Source organism: Diabrotica virgifera, chromosome 3, assembly GCF_917563875.1.
Source record: "Diabrotica virgifera virgifera chromosome 3, PGI_DIABVI_V3a".
In the NCBI taxonomy this organism is placed as follows: Eukaryota; Metazoa; Arthropoda; class Insecta; order Coleoptera; family Chrysomelidae; genus Diabrotica; species Diabrotica virgifera.
The window spans coordinates 254,669,185-254,693,163 of NC_065445.1; the positions used below are offsets into that span (position 1 = coordinate 254,669,185).

Here is a 23,979-nt window from a genome sequence, read left to right on the forward strand (position 1 = left end):
TCCAATTAAATTATTATTGTGACACCATTAGTTAAACAAAATATTTTTAAAACTTTTTTGTCTCTTAGTACTTTTTTGATAAGCCAGTGATTATCGAGCTATTTTGAATATTTGTCGAATCCACCATATATTTGTATATGGTTAATTACGATTATAGAGACCTGTTAATAATCTGAAAATGTATTTATAATTTACATTTTTAGGTATATTTTGAAAAAGAAGCAATATTTCGATAAAAGGTGATTTGTCAAAAAAAGACTAAGAAGCAAAAAAGTTTTAAAAACACTGTGTTTAACTAATGGTATCACAATAATAGTGTAACTGGAACGTACACAAACATTTGGGGGGTTTAAAGGAACAAAACCCCCATAAAATTTTTATGTAAATATATTTAAAAAGAAGCCGCATCTCGATAAAAACTTGCTTATTGAAAAAATACTAAGAGGCAAAAAAGTTTTAAAAACGTTGTGTTTAACTAACGATACCACAATAATGAATTAATTGGAACGTATACAAAAGTACGGGGGGGTTTAAGGGAACAAAACCCCCATAAAATTTTTATGGGGTGGACAAACTTCACTATAATTTTGTTTTAAGATGTTACTGCCATAAGAATGATACATGTCAATTTTCAATAAAAAATCTCTAATAGTTTTCGATATATTGAAAAAAATCGGTTTTCATTTTGTAACTTCAAAGGGCTGTAACTTTTTTTATGAGCACATTTGTACTAAGGTAAGTTAGGTTCAATCGAACTATTTTTGACCGTAGAATGTGTGGTATAATTTATGACCAATCTTTTTGGGACACCCTGTATATATATATATATGTCTAGGTCTCGAATGTTGTTTTTTTTTTTTTTTATTAGAATGTGTCTAAAGATATTCAACCTCTTGTCTTTACCGACGAGCCCAGAGAGGTTGAAGAGGGCGAAACACATTTCTAAGAACTGGTGTTTGGATCTTTGATTCTATTCGAAAAATTTTTCCCAGCCCGAATTGGTGGATGTGTGAATTGTTCGTAAGGGGATTTTTCCACATTCTCTATTTCATCTATTTGATTTCGTACGAGTGGTCGTTAAACCAATAACCTTGGATCTTTGGTTCACTGAGTGTGTTTCAAAGATCTACATCTTATGTTTTTAAACATATATTTTACTTACTTTAAGTAATTAGGGAATTAAAACTTGAGACTGTCATTGTCGGATTTGCCGTAGACTTACGCACCTTCTATGTCTAGGTCTCGAATGTTGTTTTTTTTTATTAGAATGTGTCTAAAGATATTCAACCTCTTGTCTTTACCGACGAGCCCAGAGAGGTTGAAGAGGGCGAAACACATTTCTAAGAACTGGTGTTTGGATCTTTGATTCTATTCGAAAAATTTTTCCCAGCCCGAAATGGTGGATGTGTGAATTGTTCGTAAGGGGATTTTTCCACATTCTCTATTTCATCTATTTGATTTCGTACGAGTGGTCGTTAAACCAATAACCTTGGATCTTTGGTTCACTGAGTGTGTTTCAAAGATCTACATCTTATGTTTTTAAACATATATTTTACTTACTTTAAGTAATTAGGGAATTAAAACTTGAGACTGTCATTGTCGGATTTGCCGTAGACTTACGCACCTTCTATGTCTAGGTCTCGAATGTTGTTTTTTTATTAGAATGTGTCTAAAGATATTCAACCTCTTGTCTTTACCGACGAGCCCAGAGAGGTTGAAGAGGGCGAAACACATTTCTAAGAACTGGTGTTTGGATCTTTGATTCTATTCGAAAAATTTTTCCCAGCCCGAAATGGTGGATGTGTGAATTGTTCGTAAGGGGATTTTTCCACATTCTCTATTTCATCTATTTGATATATATATATATATATATATATATATATATATATATATATATATATATATATAGTGACTGTACACCCCGATATGGGGCTAAGTCGCGAAAGCTTTCTAGATCCTATTTCTTAGGAGGATCAGTCCCTTTTGCTTATGTTATCGTAACGATTTCTCTCCATTTTTTCCTGTCTCTAGTTTCCCCCCGCCATTCTCTGACTCCTGCGTTTTTTAAGTCTTCTTCAACTTCTTGCAACCACTTTGATCTTGGTCTTCCTCTTTTCTTTCTTCCTCCTGGATTCCATTCTATCATATCATATGTCACTGCTTCATCTCCTGCCCGCCAGATGTGACCTAACCATCTAACTCTGCATTGCTTTATTTTGGTCACGATATCTTCTTTTATTACTTTTTTAATCTCTACATTTGTTCGGCTTCGATATTCATTTTGCTCTGTTCTGATTGGTCCCAGTATGATTCTCATGATCTTTCTCTCCACTATTCTTAAGTTTTCTTCATCTTTTTTAGTCATCGTCATTGTTTCTGCTGCGTATAATAATATTGGTCTAATTATGGTGTTATACATTCTCATCTTGGTTTTAATAGACAGTATTTTGCTTTTAAGTAGTGTTTTATTTGCAAAATAAGCTTTATTCGCTGCCACAACTGGTTTTAGAGAAATAAATAAATCGTCATTTTGTAATAAAAATTTCAACACCCCCTATCTCGGAAACGAAGCATTTGCGGACATATGTTTATAAATCAAACGGTCATATTTCTTCATGCACTTAAAGTTTGTCGCACTTATTTAGTAACACCCTGTATTGATGAAGAACATGGCTGTTTGTCAAAGTACCTAACTTTTTCATTATCCAACATAAGTGAATGAGTCAAAAAGCAGAATGTTAAGAAAGGCCATGGCTACAATTGAGTTTGAATTTCAATATTTTTTAAATGCTAGAATATTCCAGAGGGTGTTACGAAATTCCAGGAAAAACACAGTATTATTGTTACACCCGGTATACAATGACATTTATCTGTTCAGCAACACTATTACCACATCCATATTCTTACAAAATAATGCTATAATATATTAAAAAAATCACTAAAATCGGACAACAGGTTTAGGAGATTCGAGACATCAAAAATGACCCATTTTTAAGGTGTCCCAATTTTTTTTGGCCAGGAGTGTATTTAGTCTTAGGTACTCATATGTCAACGCCTCAATACCCATTTCACGTTAATGAGTAATAATTTTTTACTAATTTTTTCAGGAACCCTACTCCCGAACCTGATGATCTATTTGATGGTGTTATTTGGCCACAATTTTGCAAAGACACGCTGCTATATATGAATATAAACAACACTTTGGAAATAAAACAAAGTCCTAAGCATTACATTAAAGTGAGAAAAGTCCTCGATAAGTACCGACAGAGACCGTTTATTGTTTTTTAAGTATTATGTTACGTTGAAAATATATTTTGTATGTTTTATAATTTTTTTACGCTATTATAATTAAATTTTCCTGTGACGAAATAAAAATTTTGATAGGAATATTTTTTTATTAACTGATGCAATAACCAGCATAGACCTACATCAGGTACGCCCAGGCCCGGCCCCAGGGGTGGGCGAACTGGGCGGCTGCCCAGGGCGGCAAATTCAGGGGCGGCAAATTTTAGAGGACAGCCAATTTTTGAAACTGAAGAAATAATAACATGTTTTTAATATTATAAAAAATCAATATTATGAACAAGAGCGGCAAAATGCAACTGTAAAAACGAGAAATAAGTAAGTCAAACAATACCAATTGCAAGGTTCGGAATTGCAATTCGACGGAAAATCGACAACACCGCCTTCTTCTTCATCGCACAAGAATAGTAGGATCAGAACTAAACTAAATTCACTGAAATTCACTTAAAATTATCTTTACTGAAAGTGGATATAATAATTATTATAGAAACATATGGCTGAAGCTTTGTCCAGCCACGCTAAGTCTCCAGCTCATCTACAGTCACAGCGACAGTGGGTAGAACTAGAGCAATTAGACTAGAATCGGGCAAAATCATAGATGAAGAAACACAAAAAGTTCTAAATTCAGAAGCTGGTCATTGGAAAAATGTAATACAACGACATATATCAATAATACAGTTCTTAGCACATCAGTGTCATCCGATGAGGGGCGATTCTGATAAAAATTTTCATAAAAACAATGGTAATTTTTTTTAAGCTTGTTGAGCTCTTTAGAAATTTTGATTCTCTGTTACAAGAGCACATTAGGAGAATAACTAATGGGAGTAACAAGCAGCATCACTACTTGGGAAAACGTATTCAAAACGAAATTATTCAGCTCCTCCATGACCAAATCAGAAATAAAATTTTAAATTTTTGAAATCAGCAAAGTATTATAGCATAATTTTAGATTGTATATCTGATATTGCTGAGGTGGAACAGATGACTATTGTTGTACATTTTGTCGATTTAGGTCCTTGTTCACAAAGTGTTAAAATTGAAGAACATTTTCTTGGATTTGTGCCTAGTGCCTGTAGTGGAAACCACTGGCTTAAGAGTTACAGAGTCCCAGAATGAACTGGGAATACCTTTGGAAGATAAGATATGAGAGGACAAGGGTATGATAATGGGGCAAGCATGGAAGAGAAGAACTTGGGAGTTCAAAACAGAATTTTGAAAATGAATCCTAGAGAATTTTTTGTCCCATGTTCTAGACATTCACTTAGCTTAGTCGTGCACGATGCTGCTAAAGCCTCACAGTTTGCAGTTTCTTTCTTTTCCTTAGTGACAAAATTTACAACTTTTTCTCAGCATCTATTTTTCGTTGGATTATGCTGAAAAATCATATTTCTAGCCTAACGTTGAAACCTTTGTCCGAAACTATATGGGAAAGTAGAATAATTGATGCAATTACTCCCAATAGAGACCAAATTGAAGAAATTTACGATGCTTTTGTAGAAATCACTGTGAATAAAAACAACGATAAAATGGTTGCTCATGAGGCAAGCTGTTTGGCAAATCAAATCAGTATGATTTTACTTTTCTTTGCTCTGTGGTAATAAGGCATGACATTTTACTTTACATCAACGTAGTCGCATATGCAGAGTATTGATATGGGAGCGTATCAAGCTATCAGTTTGTTGGAAAAATCGGAAATCCATTTTAAGTATCTCGGAAGTGATTTAAAATTCCAGGGCTATTTGACAGACGCAAAAGGGCTCATCAAAGTTAGAAATTGAGAATCCGAAAAGGAGGCTGAAGATGAAAGTATGGACCTAGATCCAGAGACACGATATAAAGTTGACTTATATTTAAAAATTATAGACACAACCGTTAATGCATTGATAGATTTCAGAAAATTAAGAGCCATGGTGAAATTTTTGAGTTTTTGGGTATACCAAGGGGGAGGGGCGGCGGTCGCCTATCTTGCCCAGGGCGGCAAAATCCCTAGTGCCGGGCCTGGGTACGCCGATGATACCGTCCTAATAGTAAACAACGCAAAAGAACTACAAAATATAATAAATGCGGTAGTTCGTCATAGTGAAATGTTTAGTTTACACTTGAACGTTTCCAAAACTAAAATAATAGTATTCTCAAAGTCACCAATAAACATACATTTGTATACCAAGGGACAAAGACATACATATGTCTTAAAAAGACAACCACATGCAATGGTGACAGTAAAATTCTCGTGTTAGAGATTCCATAGTAAATCACGAGGGAAAACATTAGGTCTTACATTTAGTTTACTCTCAAAACTAATACCAAATTCTGACCTTAATATACATATGTTATTTTAAACTATAAATAATGTTAATAATAATACTAAAATATAAAATATGTAGGTACTAGCTCGATATTATTGACTTACTAATCGTGGTATTTTCTTTCTATTGACTTCTTCTTTTAGTATGGGTAACCAAATCCTACTGCATTCTACCGAGGAATTTGCGACACAATTGGTTTCGTTTAGCATAATTAGAGCCGCTTCTTTGATTTTTCTCTTTTTACTATATGTTTCTTTCAGGACTATACTTGAATCTCTCCACTGAACTCTATGTTCATTATCCCATGCGTGTTGGCATATTTGAGATCTAGCAAATTCTCTATTTTTAATATAAGATTGATTTTTTATGATGCAAACCATTTTATTTACGTAAAACATCAATACCATCAAACGTTAGAATAAGTGAACATCAGTCTTATACTAAAAATAGAGAATTTGCTAAATATCAAATATATCAACACGCATGGGATAATGAACATAAAGTTCAGTGGAGAGATTCAAGTATAGTCCTGAAAGAAACAGATAGTAAAAAGAAAAAAATCAAAGAAGCGGCTCTAATTATGCTAAATCAAACCAATTGTGTCACAAATTTCTCGGTAGAATGTAGTAGGATGTGGTTACCCATACTAAAAGGGAAAGTCAATAGAAAGAAAGTACCACGATTAGTAGGCCAATAACATATCGAGTTAGTACATATTTTATATTTTAGTATTATTATTATTTTTATGTATTATTAATACTACATATTTATAATTTAAAATAACATAATATGTATATTAAGGTCAGAATTTGGTATTAGTTTTGAGAGTAAGACCTAATACTTACGATTTCGGGAAAGTATCTCGAAGTTTTTTCCTGGTTTTCCCACGTGTTTTACTATGGAATCTCTAACACGAGAATTTTACTGTCACCATTGCATGTGGTTGTCTTTTTGAAGACAGATCAAATGCTATGATTTTTTTTGTGACGGACATTCTTAAGTTGGGGTTGATTTAATGTAATCGAATGAACTACCTTTCATAGCGCAAAGCTACCCAATTTATGCTATAGCGCAAAGCTACCAAAAATAAGACTGAAAGTACTCAGTGTTAAGCCTACTTCAATTTACTAGATTTTCAGAAGACAACACAGCTGTTTCAGTTAATAAATTGTTTAAAAAATATTACTCTCATTATTTATTATTTAACATGTAAATATTCAATAGCAGATAATTTTTTCAAGGCAAAACAGGATAACTTGTTAATATACTCACGGGCAAAAATATTGCATATGCACGTGGAATGAATTTTTTGTGCTGCTATCCTTAACCCCCCTGTATCATAGGAATAGGATTTCTTTTCCGAATGCGATGTTATAAAGGAGCATATAAATGCTATAATCGGATTTAAATCTGATCTGGGCTATATGCTGGCCAGTATAATTTTTAAATTGAATCTCATCAAGGTAAGTATTCACTATGGTAACGAGATGTGAAGACGTGCATTAGCACCAATATGCCATATCCAATATGACTTTCAAATGGCAAAACATGATCTTCTAAAATGTTTTCAATATACATATCAGTTGGCATTCGCCCAATCACCTCCACGTGTTCGGTATGTCCTTTCAAAGCAATACCGCTTTGTAGCACTATGCCGCCACCGCCAAAACTAACGCTCTGTATGAGGTTACAACTAACATACTGTTCGCCAACTCTTCTGTAGACGAAGCTTTGTAAATCTTGCTTTCATATGGTGAACAGTATGCGAGATACAGCCTCATACAGAGTATTAATTTTGGTGGTGGCGGTATAGTGCTATGGAGTGGTATTTCTTGGAAAGGAGAGACCGAATTTGTGGAGGTGATTGTGTGAATGACAGATGATAGGTACAATAAAATCATTTTAGAAGATCATGCTTTGCCATTTGTTAGTCATAATGGATAAGAAATTCGTGTTAATGCACCATGATGCAGGTCTTCATGTCGGTAGAATAGTGAATACTTACGTTGATGAGATTAAATTTAAAAATTATATTGGCCACCAAATAGCCCATATCAAATTTAAATCAGATTATACCCTTTATATCAGAGGTTCTCAATCTGTGGTACATGTACCACTGGTGGTACATATCATTATTGGCGGTGGTACACAAAACACAGAAAAAATTAAAATAGTAGTACTTAGTAAGTATTGATACTACAATTTAAAAATATAGGTGGTACCAAAAATAATAAAAATAACTGTAGGTGGTACATCACTCAAAAAGGTTGAGAACCGCTGCTTTATATAATACAATAAAACATCGCATTCGGAAAAGAAATCCTATTTCTATGACAATAGGACAGCACAAAAATTTTTATTTCACACGTTACTTTCAAAATATGCAATATTTTTGTCCGTGAATGTATAATAGCTAATATTATTTAACTGTAGTCAAAATGGTGGCGGCGTATCTACAGCGGAACGGATTTATCGTTTATTCAAAATAAGTAGACCTTATTTTGGAAAAAGAAATTCATATTGAGGTGAAACATGTGGCTTAAACTCTTTTGTGTTTTGTGGGTGATCGTAGGATTATACGTATATAAGGATAAGGTTAGTATAAGCATGTAAAAGAACCTACTAACTATAACCCTAGTTTTCGGCTTTTTATGTTACGACACTTTTTCTAATTTTTTAATGCCATCCTTGGAAAACGATGAATCTTTGTCTTCAAAATAGGCTTTAGTTTCGGCGATTACGTGCTCATCGGAGCGATATCTCTTGCCACGGAGCATCTTTTTAAGATTGAAAAGAAGCCGGTAATCGTTGGGAGCCAGATCTGGACTATACGGTGAATGTGGAAGCAATTCAAATCCCAATTCGTGCATTTTGGCATCGTTTTCATCGCCTCGTGACACAATACATTACCTTGCTGAAACAACAATTTCTTCTTCAACAAAAAAATGAGGTCATTTGTGTGCGATTTTTTGCTCTTAAAATGCTCCAATAAACCAATATAGTAGTCGCTGTGGAGGCAACATCTATAAACTACGTCGTAAAAATTTTGGAGTTTTTAATACCCTCCTCCCCACCTTCCGTCGTAAAGCGTCGTTTACAGTTGCCCCCTCATACCGACGTCGCAATTGCAACTCATGACCCCCTTTTTAGTGATTTTTTTTTAATTCTATGTTATTTCTAGATTTTGTAAAGTTAGCTCTTAAAAATGAATAACCATTTTCAATTTCGTTGCAACACGAGACTACAGCCGCATGATTATTCCAGTTCAATTATAGAGTGCAGAAAGCACCTCTACCGGTTTCGAAACTTATTAGTCTCTCATCAGGAGGCACATATGCTGCTCTCCCTGATCCAACCAAAACAAACCCCAGCGTGCAGTCCCGAATTGCAACGAACGAAATGGCAGGGATGCCCTAGCGGCAACTGCTAGCAAAAGACTAAGTTTTCAATCTAATAGCACATAAAACAACACCAAAAATTGTTACTCTACATCCTACCAGATAATCAGTATTACTATGTAGCTCATTAATATCCGCGTACTTTTTTCTCTCAATTCATTGTACAACTAATTAGCTTTATTGGGACAAAAGACAACACTTTTATCGGAGTTCCTATGATTTTTTAACTGCATCATATAAATCAGGGGTGTCCAACTTGCAATGCCTCAAGGGCCAAAACTAAAACCTTTGATATTGTCGCGGGCCATATAATAATTTTGTTACAAGTAATAACAAAATAAAGTGAGGTATAAAAATAATTAAAACAAAAAAGAGTATTATTTCTTTTATTGCTCAACAACTACATTTTTTTATAAACGGAAAATTTATTGATAACACTTTTCAATAATCAAGACAAACATTGCAAAAGCAACGAAAAAGATGTATCCAATTAGTGTGAGGACTGTGGTCGATCGGCTTCATCCACCAATGAAGAAATGTCCACCTCCAGTTCAGTTGTAGACAGTCTCATAAGATGACGTAAGGAAGAATCGGTAAGGTTGCTTCTGTTTTTGTTTTTTATGTATTTCATGGAGGAAAAGGCACTTTCTCATGTATATGTGCTTCCGAACATTGACGTCATTTTCAGTCCAAAATCTCGCAGGTTTGGGAATTTCTCCTTTGACAGTAATTTGAAAAATTCAGGTCCCTTTTCTTGTCTGGTTATTAGGAACATGTCTGCTTGAAGATCACATAACTCAAGCTGTAAGTTGGGTGGTTGATCATCAATGGTTGCTCCAAGAGGGTTATTATAAAGTAGTACACTGATTTTGAGACTTTCAATTTCTTCAAATCTTGTATTGAATTCATCAATAACTTGTTCAATTTGTGAAATGCAGGATGAAAACTTAATATTTTCCTCACCGTTGAATTCTTCTGCTATTTGCAGACAGCTAGGGAAGTGTGTCAGGTTGTTCTTTTCCAAAGCACGTTTAAACACGTTCAGCTTATTCCGGAATCCGTTTATCATTCCGATCAAATCTGCAACCGTCTGGTTTCTTCCTTGAAGACTCAAGTTTAACATGTTAAGATGTTTAGTCAGATCTGTTATAAAAGCTAACTGTCGTAAGAATTCTGGATCCTTAAACTTCTCTTCCAGTTCAGTTGTGTCAGATGAAACGTATTTGTTGAGGAATGCAGGGATTTCCTTTCTTATGGCAAAAAATCGTTCCATGCACTTTCCTGCACTCAGCCACCTTACATGGTTGTACATTAGCAAGTCTCCATACTCAGCCTCTGTTTCCACTAAAAACTGCTTAAGTTGTCAGTGTAAAAGAGATCGATTTCCACCTCTAATCATATTTATAATCTTAATCACGGTTTGGAAAACTTGATCTTCCTTGACTGATTTTCCACATAAAGCTCCCTGATGTATAATACAATGAATTATTGGGCAAGTGACACCATTCTCTCGAAGCAGACCCACTAATCCAATTTTTTTACCTGTCATTGATGGGGCCCCGTCTGTTGCTATGGCTGAACATTTATCAAAGCCTCCAATTCTGTCAACTGTTTTCTTCACAGCCTCATAGATGTCTTTTCCTTTTGTTGTTCCATAAAGAGGACAAATATCAAATAACTCCTCTTTACTGGTAAAATCAGTGCGCACAAATATTAACAGCTGATTAACATCGGTTTGATCAGTGCTTTCATCCAAACAAAGTGAGAAATATGAACTTTTCTTAACCAGGCTAAGCATAGATTTTTCTACTTGCTCACCCATAGCAACAATCCTTCTTTGTATGGTTTGATGTGAAAGTGGCACTGATTCAAATTTCTCCGTCATTTTAGAATCACCGAAAGCTTTGGCCATTTCAACAGCACATTTTTTTATCAAATTGCCATCAGTGAAAGGTTTTTTTGCCTTTGCCAGCTCAAGCGACACGGCATAAGATGCATGCAAAGAATGCGTTTGAGAGTGTAATATTTTACTGAACATACCAGTTTGCTGTTTAAGCTTTTTCTTCAAATCTGCAACTAGGGCACGCCGACTTTCATTTGTGTACGTAGCATACTTATTTTCATGCACTGTTGTGTAATGTCTTCTCACATTATATTCTTTAGGCACTGAAACGACATTCATGCACACTAAGCACTGCAACTTTCCATTATTGTTAGCAATCAAGTAATCACTCTCCCAACTTTCTTTGTAAATTCTGTTCTCACTATCAATTTTCCGTTTTACTGGTTTTACACTCATTATTGTATAAGAGGAATCAAGACAAAGAATTAATCAAGTTCACTGTTCACTACCAACGTAATAGATTAGCCGACTAGCCTACGTGTCAGTAGCACACTGGCACGATGGCGGCTGGCGACGGATGGTAAGCAGTGGGAGGTGTGGCCTGCGTGAACTGTGATGCGCAGTAATCAGTGCAGTTCTCATAGTGGTGGAGGACGATTGTGTTCGTTACACGCCCGCGAAGCGGCACGCGGTACAGTACTTGTGATGTAAAAACACTGCTAAACCATAAAATATAAATTAAAAAATCTTTTTTCACAGTGGCAGCATTTAAAGAAAATATATGCTTTTCGAAAATCTTACGTGGGCCACAACAAATAGCCTCGCGGGCCGGATGCGGCCCGCGGGTCGCCAGTTGGACAACCCTGATATAAATCTTGATATTTCTTTGATTTCAATGCCATTTCTTTAATTAAGTATAACTACAATGTACTAACTAAATAGAATAGAGTAAAATGCTGTATAAAAGGTATATTTAAAAAAAAACCTCAAAAGGGCCACATCAATCACATAACTAGTTTTCGACTGGTTTACCAGTCATCATCAGTGCTTACGTGCAATGTACATGCTAACCACCAAGATAGTATCATACAAAAATATGTGGGTCAAAGCCCAGTAAAAATAGTCAGTCAAGGAAACATTGGTGTAAAATGCTACCTTAAGCCTGGATGTTTAAAATATTTCCTAATTTGCCCTAGGTAACATCTGAGATGTAAATATGACTTGTTCACATGTTGGAAGTGAGACGGAAACTGAGTTGTGACTTGCCGTCTTTGAGTAACTAGGTCCATTTTCCGTTGGAATTTACCAGCTGAACAGACGGGGTCGTGAATTGTAAGTTTTTTGAATTCACTCTTGTGTTCTTCGCTTCAGCATCCATCTGGCTTGCAATATTTAGAAGCCATGGAGGTGTTACCAGGAAAATGGTCCAATAAGTTTTCAATTAAATATCTTTTAGGAATATTTTTAATATTTTTAAATATTTTTAATATTTCTATTAGGTTAAAAACTTTAAAACTTTGACTTAAATATGGTAAATTTAAAACGGTCAAAATGCTGCCCTTTGATAACTTTAGTGTGTCAGCTATCTCTTGCAACTTTCGTATATCTTCAGTGCCGGATTAACCAATAGGCAAAGTAGGCAGTTGTCTAGGGGCCTCGGCCCAAAGAGGGCACAGTACCAAAAACGAAAAAATAATAATTAGAATTAAATAAAATCTATAAATCATATTATTTCAAAAAATTGAAATATCGCACAATATTATAAACGTGATGGTAGACGAATAAAACTACATTCCAATGCATACTTTGGTTCACATAGAAAGTCTATCTTCTGAGAATAAGTTGCTAATGAGTGCCGTTTGGTAGAAGGAACAGTGTACTGCCTGTCAGGCTGCACGATTTCTTAGAAAAGTAGTAAGAGCAAGAGGAACTCTTTGGAAAATCAATTTAAATCAAGAACGAGACTACTAGATGCAACGGCGGATCCAGCAACATTGCAAGGAGGGGGCAATGAAATAAAAATTTTCTAGTCACTCATGTACACAGGATTCTTTTTCGGTATGGGCTGTTACTTTATTTTTATTCATGTCCTTTCAGAACGTTGGTTACTATCATAGCTATCTTAATTTTATTCACTGCCACTCTAAATCAACCACGAAGTGCTTTTCCGTCCTAGATTGAGTTTGCCTTCTAATTTCACTTGCATAATATGTTGTAGCAACCTATATTTGAAACTTCTCATTACATGTCCAAAATACTCCACTTTTCTCTTCTTGACGCCTTCTATAATCTCAGCAGTCTTGCTTAGACGTTCTAGTATTGTGGAGTTTCGAATCTTCTTTACCCAAGATACTTTTAAAATTCTTCTACAGAGCCACCTTTCGAAAGCCTCAAGGCGATTTAGGTAAGTAGTTCGATTTCATTCACAGTCCAAGACTCGACACCATATAGTAAGACCGAGAACACGTACTTTGGAGAAGGAATTCTGTTTTATGTTCCATTCCGTTATTCAGTTGTCAACAGGACACAAAACCCACTATTTATTTTCAATTGTAATTACCTCCTTCCTAAAAAAAGGCGACACCAGGCGAAGTCTCAAGGAGGGGACAATTGACCCCATTGACCACCCCTTGGATCCGCGCCTGACTAGATGCAAGTTTTGAAAAGAGTAGTCTCTGTGGTCAAGTTTCTATCTCTCTGTGGATTAGCCTTTAGAGGTGCTCTAGAGATCCTTAGTTCAAAAAATAATGGGAACTCCTTAGGCATTCATTTTAGAGCTACTTACAGAGTACGATCCTTTTTAAGCTCTCATTTAGCTAAGTATGGCAATAAGGGCACTGAAAAACCTTCTTACTTATCTTCAGAGATCTATGAAGAAGTAATAAAAGTAATAGGAAAACACGTTGTGAATACAATTGTTAAAGAAATTAAGGAAACCAAAAACTGCTCCTTAAGTGTTGATTAAACTTCAGATTTGTCTCATATTAACCAGTTGACTTAGTTGGCTATTATATTCTGTTCTGACTGAGATATTGTGATAGTTCATCGTTCATCTGATCTGATGGTAAAGTGTATGAGCGTTTTCTCACACTCATACCCATAAATAGCCATACTGGAGAAAATCTTTCTTCTGCTGTTTTAACCGTTTTAAACGACTGTGCAGCAAACATGTCAGGCAAATAAAATGGTCTCCAGACTCATTTATCTAAGATTTACAAACTTGCAGTTTACATTCCTTGTGCCGCACACTCACTTAATTTAGTTGAAGTAAGTGCTGCTTAAAGTTGCGTTGAAGCAATTTCGTATTTTGGATTTGTTCATTTCGTGTAAAACTTTTTTTCATTCTCTACTCTAAATGATTAAATGAAACTCCACTAAGCGATCTCATTCACCACAATCTAGTCCTTAACCCGGCACCTGCCACGTGGCTTTGCAAGGCGCCAACACCACGTGGGGTGCTCACAGCACCCCTTAAAAATTTTCTGTGATCTACTTGTTGAAAAAACAAAATAATGTATTGAGTAACACAAGAATATAAAAAAACATGTTTTATTAACTTATTAGCCACTAATATGTTATAAAAGTTAAAAAATAAAATGAAAAAGGTGTTATAAGCAAATTAGCAAGTACCAAGCCATAATAAATGAAGTCAAGTAAAATATCTAAAAAAAAATAGATTTAGTGAGTATAGAGTCTGTATTAATAATTTAAATCAGTTATTTCAATAAAAAATGTAAATTTGACCTGTTTATCAAAAATAAAAAAAAAATTAAAACTTAAAGTGCTAGATGATGGCACCCCAATGCGATTTTAGAGCTATAAGTTCAGAATGAACCCGTGTTGAGCTGGCCCCCCCCACTTGCAAAAATTAAAAAACAAATAGCCCTGATTTATGAGCTATTTATGAGCTCTCATATTCCGCAAACTAAAAATTTTGAGCTCGTTCCATTGAGCAGGAATTTAATACCCTAGTGGGGGGGGCTGAGTCAGCCCCCCCCACTACTTAAAAATAGGAATATTGAATCGGTTTTTGCGGCAGAATTACGAGCTATTTATGAGCTCTTGAAATTATATAGTTTCGATTTTTGAGCTCATCCCCTTCACCCCCAAACAACCCTTTAATTGATTTAACTTAAGAGAAAGATGCTGAGAAAACTTAAAATATATCGTATTGCGAATATAATTCCTATAGCTTATATACTCTAAGAATAAACTATTATATCAAGAGCATTTCGATTATTGAGCTACAACCCCTTCGCCAGAAAACCACCTTATCTTCCCGGCTTAAGAGAAAGTTGTACTTAAAATGCGTTAAACTAATTATTTGGCGACTACATATCATTTAATAATTTATAAGCTTCCAAATTACGCGCATTTAGATCAGTAAATTGCAATTTATTTTGTATAGTGCAGTCACTGAAGGTAAAAATAAACGATTACCTTCAATTCCGGTGAACCTTCATCGATTTTCACGAAAATTGGTCAGTGGTTAGAGGATACGTCAAGAAACAAAGGTGACATGGTACCACCTTGCGCCTTTACCCTGAGGGTGGATACCGCCCCTTCTCGGGGGTGAAAATTATTTTATAAAAAATAACTGCACAAATCAATAAAAGAACAAATTAAAAGCAAAATTTATTATATAAAGTTAATAAAATAAGTAAATACTTTTTAAGTTATTAAAGATCAAAGATTTTAATTATTTGTGAAAAAAATGCATGTTTTGAAGAGGTTTTTTGTAAATCACTAAAAAACTGTAAGTTTTTACAAAAAAGTTAATAGTAGTTTAATTCGTATAGCTTATATTCTAAAAATAAACTCTAAAATCACGCGCCTTTCGATTATTGAACTACAACCCCTTCGCAAGAAAATCATCCCATATTCCCGGCTTAAGAGAGGGTTGTACTTAAAATAATTTAAATTAATTATTTGTCGACTATATATTGTTTAATAATTTATGAGTTCGCAAAATATAGGCATCTCAATTATTGAATTGCCATTTTCTTTCTATAGTGCAGTCGCTGAAGGTAAAAATCAACTATGACCTTCGATTTCGGTAAATCTCCATTCATTTTCACGAAAATTGGTGAGCGGATTTTGATACTATCAACTTTTTCTGGATCTTATTTTTCATAGGTATTTCTTAGTACTTTGACAAGTATTTAGTACCTAAGTGTTATAAAATGCATCTCTTTCCCGTTATTTAAGCTTGAACCCTTAGATTTGAACAGTCGCGGAAAAAAATATACATTTAATTACCAATAACTTACTTTAAATTAACATTAAAGGGTTTTTCAAGTAAGCAATTTATTATATTTCTTATTAGCTTCAATTTTAGTGATGAAAACTTTTTTGTAAAAACTTACAGTTTTTGAGTCATTTATGAAAAATCGCTCTAAAGCATGCATTTTCTTTCCAAAAATCAAAATATTTGATCTTTAATAACTCAAAAAGTATTGATTTATTTTAATCACATTATATAACAAATTTTGCTTACAATTTGTCCCTCTCTCGATTTGTGGGGTTATTTTTAATAAAGTAATTTTCACTTCCGAGAAGGGGTGACATATACCCCAGGCTAAAACCCCAAGTTGTTATTGTCAATTCGTGAAAATAAATGGCGATTTGCCGAAATCGAAGGTAATAGTTGATTTTTACCTTCAGTGACTGCACTATAGAAAGAAAATGGCAATTCAATAATTGAGATGCGTATATTTTGCAAGCTCATAAATTATTAAACGATATGTAGTCGAAAAATAATTAATTTAAATTATTTTAAGAACAACTCTCTCTTAAGCCGGGAATATGGGGTCGTTTTCTTGCGAAGGGGTTGTAGCTCTATAATCGAAAGACGCGTGATTTAAGAGTTTATTCTTAGAATATAAGCTATACGAATTAAACTATTATTAACTTTTTTGTAAAAACTTAAAGTTTTTCAGTGATTTACAAAAAACCTCTCCAAAACATGCATTTTTTTCACAAATAATTAAAATCTTTGATCTTTAATAACTTAAAAAGTATTGACTTATTTTATTAACTTTATATAATGAATTTTGCTTTTAATTTGTTCTTTTATTGATTTGTGCATTTATTTTTTATAAAATAATTTTCCCCCCGAGAAGGGGCGGTATCCACCCTCAGGGTAAAGGCGCAAGGTGGTACCATGTCACCTTTGTTTCTTGACGTATCCTCTAACTACTGACCAATTTTCGTGAAAATCGATGAAGGTTCACCGAAATTGAAGGTAATCGTTGATTTTTACCTTCAGTGACTGCACTATACAAAATAAATTGCAATTTACTGTTCTAAATGCGCGTAATTTGGAAGGTTATAAATTATTAAATGATATGTAGTCGCCAAATAATTAGTTGAATGCATTTTAAGTACAACTTTCTCTTAAGCCGGGAAGATAGGGTGGTTTTCTTGCGAAGGGGTTGTAGCTCAATAATCGAAATGCTCTTGATTTAATAGTTTATTCTTAGAGTATATAAGCTATATGAATTATATCCGCAATACGATATATTTTAAGTTTTCTCAGCATCTTTCTCTTAAGTTAAATCAATTAAAGGGTTGTTTGGGGGTGAAGGGGATGAGCTCAAAAATCGAAAGTATATAATTTCAAGAGCTCATAAATAGCTCGTAATTCTGCCGCAAAAACCGATTCAATATTCCTATTTTACAGTAGTGGGGGGGGCTGACTCAGCCCCCCCCCACTAGGGTATTAAATTCCTGCTCAGTGGAACGAGCTCAAAATTTTTAGTTTGCGGAATATGAGAGCTCATAAATAGCTCATAAATCAGGGCTATTTGTTTTTTAATTTTTGCAAGTGGGGGGGGCCAGCTCAACACGGGTTCAGAATGACACTAAGTAACCACTTCAAACATTACCACATCTATGCTATACGCTCTGAGCTTCGCTGGTGTCGCTCCTGGCGGATTACTAATTCAACTTTCACTGGTAATTTTTAAATTTATTATTTAATTGTTATCGCTTAATATTTGCAACGCTGAAAAGTAATTAAATTATAACAGATTTTTTTAAGATTTTGTTAATCCTTTTGACGTTCTATTGATGAAATATTAATTTCTTAATTCGGATACTTTTACAATTATCGTGTAGATGGCGCTAGATTAATTTATAATTACATATTACGGAACATTAAAAAACGGAAATTCAGTATTTAAAACGTAAGTATATTTAAGGTAAAAATATATACCACAGCTTTGGCCAACTAATATTTTTTATAATTAATGTTTTTAATTTTAATTTTAAATTAATCACTTTGACATTTATGTCAAATTTCCAGTAAACGTTTGCAGATTTTGCCACTACTGGCGCTCGCGAATTTATAAATATCCCCTCTACGTACGAGCTCACAGCGTATATAATATTATTGAAAGCTACTATGACGCACAGCTCCGTTACCAAACTTGAAATACCAAATATTTGATAAAAATATGTTATGGGGTGCTGGTAGCACCCCACGTCGCAGGTGGCTGGTTAAAAGAACAATCAGGACTAGATGGATTACAAGGTCTGATACAACAAGAGCTTTGTCTAAGCGAAAGTCCACACTGGCGATTTTTTACGGCGCCGTAAGAACAGTAAACCTGACGAAGCATTGGTTGACTAAACAATTGTAGATAAAATAATGAAAGAGGAGTTGTTAGTCAACCAATGCCTCGTCAGGTTTACTGCTGTTACGGTGCCGTAAATTATTAACGATAGTTAATAATTTACGCGTTAATAATAGGCGCCGAGTTAAGGTTAAGGTTAACAAGGAGTTAATTTGGCTTGCTACAAGCAGAAGGCCTGCGATCTAGAATAGATACTCGTAATATTCCGATGAGAGTAAACGAAAGCGAGAAAAAAAAAATACATTTTGATGATGCTAATTTCAAAGAAGTTTTTCTAAAGGGTGGAGATAAGTTATAGGTTGAAAGGTATCTAATATTATGGGATAAGCCAATTACTGAACTGTCGTCGGTTGACAGAGTAAGAGTCAGTGAACTCAGTATTCGGTGTTTTGTGTGTTTTTCCAAAACTGAGTTTATTTGATTTATTATTAGATTAGTTTATTAGATTTTATTTGGTTTATTAGACTTTAAATTCGGTTGTGGTTGATTTAAAATATCTTGGAAGACCTTCTTGACTATTTCTTTGTTTTATTTTTTCAAGCAACACGTTTTACAAAATAAAACAAAAATTTAGGTTTAGGTCTATAAAATGTCCACTAATATATCTAATCTATACCGATCGGTGATGGATTGGTTATCCTAGGTTTTGGAGGTAGAATTCGGAGGTTTCTTAAGGGCCTTCATAGCTTGGGTTGCCTAGGGGTCTCAAGATTCTTAATCCGGGACTGTATATCTTCCTATTGGGAGACCGTCCTCTGCCATCTTAACTACTCTATTTGTTGTCATTCAAATTAGATGATCATTCTATTCTTCTCTTCTCTTTCTTACCCAACCTTTGATGTTCTTAACTTCGCATCTCTGTCGTATATCTGTACTTCTAGTTCCATCCTATAGTATCTTATCATTGATTTTTTTTACTGGTTTTCATCTCAGTTGTTTCTAGCATCCTTTTTGCTCTCTTTGTGTCGGGTGGTGTTTCTTCTGCGTATACCATTACTAGTCTGATGACTTTTTTGTGAATTTTGTTGATAACATAGCAGGCACGTAGCCAAAGGGGGTCCATGGGGTCCGGACCCGTCCCAAAACTGTCTCGGCTTTGGTACCAAGGCATCCAGTTTATCCTCAAGTTATTATTATTATTTTTGAAAAAGTGCATCAGCATTTCAAATTCCTTTACCTGGATTTGCCGTTACAGTGAAAGCAAAATTGCTAGAAAACTTGTCTGTCTATTACTCCCTCCACGCTTTCCTCGGTGTCGGAAAGTTGGTCGAGAACACTTCGTCGACGGAAAATTAGTCGACAACATTTGGTCGACAAACAGTTGGTCGAATGCACAATTCATCGAATGTACAATTCGTCGACTAGCTAGGAGCGATCTAAACAAATGACACAGAACAATTCTAACCTGGAGACCGTACCAACACAAAAGACCCAGAGGCAGACCTCCTATGAGATGGACAGATAATCTGAAACGAACTGCCGGGAAAAATTGGTTACAAGTAGCGTACAACAAAAAACAATGGAAAGGAAGACTTGAAGAGGCTTATCTTCAGATGTGGACGTGAATGGCTAGACGAAGAAGAAGAAGACAATTCGTCGACGATCATTTGATCGAATGGATTTTTCGTCGACAAAAACCCAAAGGGAATGGCGGAAACACGCCAATATATAAAGTTAGTTTCTTTGTACCATATCAAAAAAAAATATTTTATAGATTGCCAGTCCTAAGCCTTGGATATAGTGTGAAGAGAAGTTTATTTTCACGATTTCTTTACTTTTTTATTGATATATATATTGACTGGCTATTGCAGTCAAAAACATTGTACGGAAATGCCTCGATTCCCTAGCAATTTATTTACCTCAACATCTCGTATATTTCGTCTTGTCCGCAAGTGCCCTCAAATTTGACTTGTCCGGAAAAGCTCCGTTCGCAAGTGCGCCGACACCAAAATGAAGAACGGTACAACATCACTAATTAAAATATCGGTTTATATTTGCTGTTTACTCTCCCACCGCAGCCAATTTTTTCATTAAATTTAAAAATAATTAACATTTAGAAAAACAATTAACAAAACTCCAAAAAATATAAATTCAGGTATGTATAATACAATATTTCAGTTAACAAAATAAAAACCAATAATATGTCGTTTGTCACCATTAATCCCTTTATCCTAAAGATAAATAACAGTTTGTCGACGAAAAATCCATTCGAACAAATGTTCGTCGACGAATTATTGTACATTCGATGAATTGTGCATTCGACCAACTGTTTGTCGACCAAATGTTGTCGACTAATTTTCCGTCGACGAAGTGTTCTCGGCCAACTTTCCTAGATCCCGCTTTCCTTACAGCAATCAAAGCTGAATATAAATGTTAAAGTGTAACTGTAATACAATATCATCTTTGGAACCAAATACCGAAGTTCTCCGCATAATGGAACATTGTGTTCTTTCCAAATACTTACAAATGGATTACTCAGGTGGTTTAGCGGTTGCTGAACACGAATACGCCATCAGAACCGACCTCCGAAAACCCTCGAAATCCCAGAAGATTACGTGCTATCAGTCACCCTTGGCACTAGGCGCTCCGAGGATCCGTTTTGATGTCCTATTCGTGTTTGGCAACCCCAAAAACCCCCTGAGTAATCTGTTTGTATCAATTTAGTGCCGAAACCCTCGAAACTTCCAGATGACATACTTTAGCAGCAACTCTGGGACAATGTTCATCGGGGGGTCGGTTTTGATTGCGTATTCGTGTTCAGTGACCCCAAAAACCCACTGAATAACAAAATCTGGTCCTTAATACACTTATTTTGACATGTATATGCATTTTTGGATGCATTTTATGCACTTTAAAGTGCAATTATGCATTTCCACCATTTTTGTATAGTAGACTTTTTTCCTGGCGTCATCCTGCACACAATGCAAAAACTTGCAAGTCTCTAGGTGCTTTATTTAAAAATCGATTTATTATCCTCTTTGTAGTGCTAAATGCCCTGGTCTATTAGTAAAGTAGTAAACATTTTCTTATAAACTTTTAAAAATATGTTTTTACGTGGTTAAAATGTTTGATCCAATTTAAAAAATATTTTTTATTTACATAAGAAAATAACAACAAATTGCAATTTTTAAGATATTAAAATAGTTTTTTTTTAATTTTCACATTTGGATATAAAAATTTTTCTGAATATTTTTTCAATACCTTACCGTCTAATCTAACAAAATTTGAGTTGTGTTTGGACCCCCCTCAAGTATATTTCCTGGCTACGTACCTGTAACATAGGGGTATTTCTGTTCTGTTAAGTTTAGTATTGATTTTGAACTTTCTGACTTACTTGGCTTTTTTGTACCTTACCGGATCTTTATTTATTGTTAAAATATTCTGGTGTTCTTTAATTCTATTGTTTTATTATTAATATTTTATTTTATCTATAGCAATAGTATATAAGTTTTAACTTTGTCTGCCACTGTAAACACTATGTTGTTTCTGTTGGTTTATTTTTAATTGAAGGGTTTATTTCAAAACAACCAATGTCAATTTTATGAAATTTTTAACTATTGGCACTACTTGATAGCAAATTTACATTTACATTTGTCAGAAACTTATCGTGACAAAAACCGCCATAGTCCTAAAATTATAACGATTTGTAAACACACTGTTTTTGACTTAAACATTGACTTAAATACTATTATTTTATTCAGTTTTTATTATCTCGATTGCCATTTTGTCGATGTCTCTATATTATTTGTTTCATATTTTGGTTCATAATTAGCAACATTTGACCCAGCAGTTTTAAGTATAATTTCGACGGAAGACATTTAACATTTTATCCTATTACCAGAATTAGAAAAAAACGTTATTAATGAATTTAAAAATATATTATTGCTTAAATTGTGCCATTACATAATTGCAAAATAAAACACTAAAGAAATCAAAAATTAATTGACAAAGTCAAAGTTCACATACTAATGTTTTCAAATATTAAGAATTGTTTTGACATATTGTTTAAAAATGGGCTTTGTAAGCCGACATGAAACGGTACCATAAGATTACAATTATTATAATATATAAAATTAAACTGATAAATAGGAGAAAAATAACGAATGAAATTATTTTTATAGCATATATTTCTTAAATATAAACAATCAAAATATTCAATTTATGTGAACAAGTATGTTTTGTATTTGCCCTGTTCATATATACATAGTTGTTCCATTATATCTTTACATCATATCAAACAAGTTAAATCATGTGAAACGTACGTCGATACGTAATACTAGTGGTAGGTACTATATATACCTATGTACTGTCAATGTACGAATTAGTAAATGGCTATTATCGTTGGACGTATTTTATAAAATTATATTGTTCATTTTATATTTAACAATATTATAATATATTTAACATAATATAACTTTATAAAATAGACGCAATATAAGATATAAATTCAATAAACACAACAAATGCTCTAATGTCACAGGGACTGAAAATGATAATCGTCAAAATTCATAGTAAGCAGAATATCAAAGACATGCCGTATTATTTATCCTTGTTTAACTAATTGTGGATTCTATGGAACATCGGTTTAATTTGGCTATTCTAGTTTCTATGAGTTTAAAAGAGACCTCGTATAAAAAGCAATTCGTGAATAATTTCATGCATGTATAAAGATATAATGGAAGAACTATATTAATAATCTCTGCATCTTCTACATTTTCTTCTTTATTGACTTTACACAAATTGCATGTTTTATTTTCATACAACTCTTCCATGATACGTCATCTCTTTTCGAGATAGCTAGCGATTCCTTCAATTCCATTCCTTCTTCCATTCTATTAAGGTATTTTTTATTTATATTTCTTTTGAATAGCTAGTTAATTATATTTTCGACTTATGATTTTTCTTCCTAATCTGAGCGTATTTTCGTGTTTCTATGAAGTATCTCCATTTCTGTTTTTTCAGTAGTTAATTTAGATGTTTCTGGTCTAATTTTTGAAATATGTCTTACTAATTATTATACTATACTATAATTCTTATACTTATATATAATAATGATGCCTTTGAGATGTGTTGCTGGAGAAGAATGCTGCGCATACCTCGGACAGCTCATAGGACAAACGTTTCCATTCTAAACCAACTCGAGATTAAAAAGAGGCTGTCCACAATATGTCCACAGTGTGATTATCGTGTGATCATCGACAGAATCAGAAATAACCAAACAGAGATAAGAAACATGGCAGGTTACGCAGTGAGCAAACAATTTAAGTACTTAGTCTCCGTCATCACTAGGGAACGGATTTTATGCTAAATGCATATTGCATGCATATTTCGCATATTTGAGAACTTTACTAAATTTTGCATATTTTTAAAAAAACATGCATATTTTGTGCTTATTTAAAAAAATTTAAGTCCAAAAAAAAATTCGACACAAACACAAAATATTTCCCCGCACAGACTGTCCTATCTATTAATGGGAGAACTACCTGAAGGGA

At 34.1% G+C, this 23,979-nt stretch overlaps 2 protein-coding genes across 2 annotated transcripts in view; both read left to right on the forward strand.

Annotated features, from left to right (window-relative positions):
• The window catches only part of LOC126882399 (juvenile hormone esterase-like), a 77,952-nt gene extending 74,565 nt beyond the window's left edge, over positions 1-3,387 (forward strand). The window contains exon 11 of the mRNA XM_050647313.1: positions 3,108-3,387. Coding sequence (XP_050503270.1) covers positions 3,108-3,288 — 181 coding nt within the window. The 3' untranslated portion in view covers positions 3,289-3,387. The remainder of the gene's footprint in view (positions 1-3,107) is intronic.
• Positions 3,388-8,034: 4,647 nt separating this feature from the next.
• The window catches only part of LOC114340087 (juvenile hormone esterase-like), a 52,892-nt gene continuing 36,947 nt past the window's right edge, over positions 8,035-23,979 (forward strand). The window contains exon 1 of the mRNA XM_050647314.1: positions 8,035-8,204. Within this exon, the coding sequence (XP_050503271.1) occupies positions 8,142-8,204 (63 nt within the window). The 5' untranslated portion in view covers positions 8,035-8,141. The remainder of the gene's footprint in view (positions 8,205-23,979) is intronic.